Here is a 5,941-nt window from a genome sequence, read left to right as displayed (position 1 = left end):
ACCCATTTTTATTTTCTAATCGACTGAATCTTGTGGTAATTATCCAATGTGGGTTTTCTAACACTTAACAAACCATATTACTTCCACGTGAATTTTCCAACAAAATGTGCTACGGTGCTAGATGCCGCTGCATTAGGAGCCAATTAAATTTTATCATCCAAATGTGAAATTTTTAAGAGTTAACAAACAGAATTACTCCTACGCTAATATTCTAGCAAAATGTGCTAGATGCTGCTGTTGAAATAGTCATCCAACTTCAGTGCCATGTGAAAATGTTTCACCTCAGTTGTATTAGGAGGAAAAAAAAAAAAAAAAGCATTTACAGTGGACAAATCTTCTACAGTTTTTAACTCATAGCTTAATTTATAATATCCATGCAGACTTCCATTGTTTATTGTGGCCTTGGTTCCCTTTGAAGCATATTTTCTAATTTACTGCTGATTAGTATCAATTTCATATACCAGGAACCACTTTAACCGTGGCGGTTCCAAGATATTTTTCTAGGAGAGTTAGCAATGAGAGAATTAGAAATTTATTATGGAGGCAAGTAAAAAATAAAATGATAATTTTTTTTTTCTTTTGTATATACAACTTTCATATTATATACAATAATCTAAAATACAATATAACTATATTGTACAATATTAATAGTCTAAAAAATTTATTAATAGCTTAAAGATCGGTAAGATAACAACCATTAAATTCATAAAAAAAATATAATTAAATAATTAATACTACATTTTTTTTCAAATTAATAGCACCTTATTATTCATAAAAAAAATATAATTAAATAATTAATACTACATTTTTTTTCAAATTAATAGCACCTTATTATAATTATATGTAATATCAATTAAATAAAATATATATGGTAAAGAAGAATAGTAACACACCTATGAGTAGGACTAGGAGCAAATGTGAAATTAAAAAAAAAAAATAGTAACTAATATAAGTTTTTTGTTTTGAAGTGTATGACTTTTTAATCATATACGTGGTTGCTTTCTTAGAATTTAAGCAAGCACTAAAAGGCTTCTTGAACTTGGAAATCTATAGAGCATTTATCAAACTACTTGGTCAAATGAAGAGAAAAACTAAGAAAATATAGAAGTGAAAGTGAGATAAGGAGAATGAGAGGAGAATCACATATGTAGATAAAGATCTGCTGGTTGTAATGGTAGTGTAATTTTTTGCTTATGAAGAAGAAAAGTATAGAGAAAAACAACTTCATTCCACTATTAACAACAAAGTAAGCCAAAGTCTCAGAGAGAAGGGTTTTTTTTTTTTTTTTAATTTAACAAATGAGCAAAAATTTGGAACATTTTTTTTATATATAAAATTAAATGCTGTAAGTGTAGTGCTACTAGCATAATACTTTTACAAAAAAATTTACAACAAAATCTAGATGGCAAGTTGCTAAATATATGTAAAAAAGTAAAGTGGGAGTAGCTTAGACAGCTACACACCTGCTTTTGTAGGAAGTATTTTAACCACACGCGTGTTATCTAGTGGAGGAGAATAATTTCACAATAATTTTGTGCACTTGTAATAGCTAATAATAATTTGTCACTTAAAATTTGTTGTAAAATATTGTGAATATATCATTTCGTTATTAAAATAACTCCCTCTCTCTCTCTCTCTCTCTCGATATATATATATATATATAGTAATTTTTTTTTCAAATATTTTGGGAGGACCAAGGCCCCCTTTGGTCCCAACGTACTGTTCCTTCAGCATGTTCAACACGCTTAAGTCAAGTCTCATTAAGAGACATGTGTTACTTGAAGATTTTTGGAGGCAAGCTCATATATGAGCATTGGCAAGGCATGTGGGCTGGACCCACATGGTGCTTTGCACCCCTAAAAAATCAGCTCTAAAACTAAAAGCGAAGGAAACCTTTAATGAAGTGTTAGAAATAAATTAGGATCATTACATCATTTGCTGATTCCAAATCTAAGGACCTTATGTAGGAAAAATTATTGAATGCATATATAACAATGATATATATAAAAAATAAAAAAGGAGGAAAAGAAAAAAGTAGCACATTCGTTAAATTGACTTCCAGTCTTGGGTTGGTAAGGACTGTATTTCAATGATTGAAGTGTGTTGAGCGATGCATATATAACAATCAAATATTTGCCTCTTTGCAACGCACTCATCAATCAATCATAAACTCTAACATGGCTCCCTCTGTTTCCATTTCCATTCTGATAGTAGCATTATGGGTTCTTTATATCTTGATGCACTCCACAACTATGGTTATTGCAGCTGGCTCTGTGGCAGCATCTAATTCATCAGCGCTTGAACTAGAAGCGAAGGCTCTCCTGGAGAGTGGGTGGTGGAGTGATCACTCCAATGATACATTCTTAAATCATTGCGAGTTCAATGGAATCAAATGCAATGATGGTGGAAGCGTCATAGAGATTGACTTGGGTGGGGTCCATCTGAATGATGCGATCAGTAAACTCAACCTCTCTTCCTTCCCAAATTTAGTCCATCTTGATCTTTCTGATTGTTGGCTTGCAGGGAGAATTTCAGTTGAGATAGGCACCCTTTCGAAGCTCACCCACCTTGATCTTTCCCTTAATTCTCTCACAGGTAAGTTGCCTCCTTCATTAGGAAACCTCACTCGATTAGTGAAATTTAACATTTCTTCAAATTCTATCAGTGGTTCGATTCCCAAAGAATTGGGAAATTTAACAAATCTTCTTGAATTAGATTTAGGTGGAAATTATTTTATTGGATCAATTCCCATAGCTCTATGTCTTTTAACCAATCTCACCTATTTTAGTGTGCAAGGTAATCAACTTACTGGTGAGTTACCTCTTTCACTTGCAAACCTCACTCAATTACAGACATTTGACATTTCTTCTAATCTATTTGGCGGTTCCATTGCCAAACAATTAGGTAATTTAAAGAATCTTCTAGAATTAAGATTGAGTGATAACGAATTTGCCGGAGCAATCCCTTCTGCTCTTGGCCTTTTAACCAATCTTTCCATCTTGGATTTGTCTTTTAATAAAATCAATGGTTCTATAGTGCCAGAAATTGGATTGCTAAAGAATTTGTCGGAATTGGACCTACAAAAAAACAATCTCACTGGTCCAATCCCTTTGTTTATATGTCATCTAACCAATTTGGTTTCTTTGTCTCTTTCTATGAATCAAATCAATGGTCACATTCCACTAGAAATAGGCAACATGAAGAATTTGAATTACCTGTACATCAATGATAACAAGCTTATTGGCCCCCTTCCTTCATCTCTTGGTCATCTGATCAATTTGATCTCTTTGTCTCTTGATTCAAACCAAATCAATGGCTCCATTCCTCCTGAAATAGGCAACATGAAGAATTTGAGTAACCTGAATATCAATAATAACAAGCTTATTGGCCCCCTCCCTTCATCTCTTGGTCATCTGATCAATTTGATCTCTTTGTCTCTTGATTCAAACCAAATCAATGGCTCTATTCCTCCTGAAATAGGCAACATGAAGAATTTGAGTAACCTGAATATCAATAATAACAAGCTTATTGGCCCCCTCCCTTCATCTCTTGGTCATCTGATCAATTTGATCTCTTTGTCTCTTGATTCAAACCAAATCCATGGCTCCATTCCTCCTGAAATAGGCAACATGAAGAATTTGAGTAACCTGAATATCAATAATAACAAGCTTATTGGCCCCCTCCCTTCATCTCTTGGTCAATTAACTAAGTTGGAAATGTTGTCCCTTAGTTGGAACCAAATCAGTGGCTTCATCCCCAAAGAAATAGCTGATTGCAAGTGGTTGAGTAAATTGGAATTAAGCCATAACCATTTAACTGGAAGCATTCCATCTCAAATTAGTTACCTTCGGCTTTTAAATGCTATTGACCTAAGTTATAATACTATCAGTGGGGAAATTCCTTTTAAACTAGGGGATTCACAACCTTTAGAGCTCTTGGATATCAGGTGCAATAATCTTACTGGAAATATTCCGTATCTTTCAGCTTCAGTAATAGAAGTGAACTTTTCCCACAATTCTTTCCATGGTCAGATCCCATATATGTTCGGCTACCGAAATTATGCACCTTCAGCCTTCATCGGCAACAAAGATTTATGTGGTGATGTCAAAGGCTTCCCTCCTTGCTTGCCATCTTCCCCAAGCAACAATAGATCCATTGTCCATCAAAGCAACAATAGATCCATTGTCCATCAAATAAAATTTTTTGTTCCGTTAATTGCTTTTCCTATATTTTTACTTCTTGGGTATTTTTTCCGCTCTCAATGTAGAGTTAGGAAAATGTCATCTGAGTTAAGGGAATCAAAGAATGGGGATTTGTTCTCAATATGGAATTATGATGGAAAAATTGCATATGAAGACATCATTGAAGCAACAGAGGGCTTTGACATTAGATATTGTATTGGAACAGGTGGTTATGGTAGTGTTTACAAAGCACAGTTGCCTAATGGTAAAGTAGTTGCCTTAAAGAAACTTCATCGCTTTGAGGCTGAGGACCCAAATTTTGACAAGAGTTTCAGAAATGAGGTCACAATTTTAACTGAAATCCGACATCGGAATATTGTGAAACTGCATGGTTATTGTTTGCACAAACGATGCATGTTTTTGGTCTATGAGTATATGGAAAGGGGAAGTCTATTTTGTGTCCTACGCAACAACGTTGAGGCTGTAGAATTGGATTGGATGAAGAGGGTGAACATAATCAAAAGTATAGCACATGCATTATCTTATATGCATCATGAAGGTGTCCCGGTAATTGTTCATCGAGATATATCAAGCAACAATATTCTATTGAACTCTGAGTTAGAGGCATTTGTGTCAGATTTTGGCACAGCTAGACTTCTTGATTCAGATACCTCCAATCAAACTTTAATTGCTGGGACTTATGGTTATATTGCTCCAGGTGAATTATATATTATTTTTGTAATTATCCTAGATATTATTTTAAAAGTTTAGTCACATGTACAGCTTTCTATATGGTCATTCTAGTGAGAAACTATTACTTTTATGATGGAAGTTTTATACATTACCAAGTTTTGTCCAAACGTCCTGGAAAAAAAAAAAGAAAAAAAAAGAGAGAGATTAAAGTTAAACAAAAGATATTAATTTTCTCATACCTATTTTTTGTCCAATATTTGCAGAATTGGCTTATACTATGAAGGTGACTGAAAAAAGTGATATTTATAGCTTTGGAGTGGTGGCATTAGAAATATTAATGGGAAGGCATCCAGGTGAACTCTTGACATCATTATCTTCATCTCAAAGTGTGATGCTAAATGAAATATTAGACAAGCGTCTCCCACCTCCAAATCGTTTGGTTGCACATGATGTTTTTATTGTTGCTGCAATTTCATTTGCTTGCTTACGTGCTGAACCAAAGTCTAGGCCGACAATGAAATCAGTGTCTCAAGAATTTCTGTGTCACAAGAAACCAAAAATGAACCCCTTACATGCAGTTTCAGTATGGCAGCTAAGAAACCAAGAAACTTATATGGTTGGAGAGAGTGAAACCCATTCAGAAAGTCCTTGTTTCCTGGTTGAGAAAGATAATGTTTGATGAGCTTCTATGAAAAAAAAATGTTGTGTATTACAATAACAATAGCTTAAAAATCCTGTTTGTAAATTGTAATTGTTGTTCTTTATGATCTGTAACCTATATTTTGTAATATGAAATTGAAGTCTTCACCACTTTTCTAATGCGATTGCGGAGTTTGCAAGGGCCGATCTATATATGCTTGATGCTTGTCTCGAAGATTTCATACTTGTTCAACTTGAAAGGTTTTAGACCCCTTAAAACACAACTAGATTGGTTAGCCTAGATTAATTAGCCAAGTTGTTACTTAGTCAAATTAAACAATCCTAGGTTAAAACAATCAAACAATCATATCAAGATATAAAGCAGCGGAAAATAAATGAACACAAGATATGATGATCCAGGAAACCAC

General features: G+C 33.8%; 1 protein-coding gene across 2 annotated transcripts; it reads left to right on the top strand.

Annotated features, from left to right (window-relative positions):
* The first annotated feature begins 2,152 nt into the window (after positions 1-2,152).
* Positions 2,153-5,676, top strand: LOC136062092 (MDIS1-interacting receptor like kinase 2-like). Of its 2 annotated transcripts, none has more exons than XM_065760766.1 (2): positions 2,153-2,595; positions 5,138-5,676. In XM_065760766.1, the coding sequence occupies exons 1-2, from the start codon at positions 2,178-2,180 to the stop codon at positions 5,551-5,553; spliced, it is 834 nt and encodes a 277-aa protein (XP_065616838.1). In that variant the 5' UTR covers positions 2,153-2,177; the 3' UTR covers positions 5,554-5,676. The 2 variants fall into 2 exon arrangements, with proteins under 2 accessions (XP_065616838.1, XP_065616835.1); XM_065760763.1 differs by lacking the exon at positions 2,153-2,595 and adding an exon at positions 4,232-4,899.
* The last annotated feature ends 265 nt before the right edge of the window (positions 5,677-5,941 follow it).

The sequence above is a fragment of the Quercus suber genome, unplaced genomic scaffold (assembly GCF_002906115.3).
Source record: "Quercus suber isolate HL8 unplaced genomic scaffold, Cork oak 2.0 scaffold_18, whole genome shotgun sequence".
NCBI classification, from domain to species: domain Eukaryota; kingdom Viridiplantae; phylum Streptophyta; class Magnoliopsida; order Fagales; family Fagaceae; genus Quercus; species Quercus suber.
This window is presented reverse-complemented; position numbering and strand designations above follow the sequence as displayed.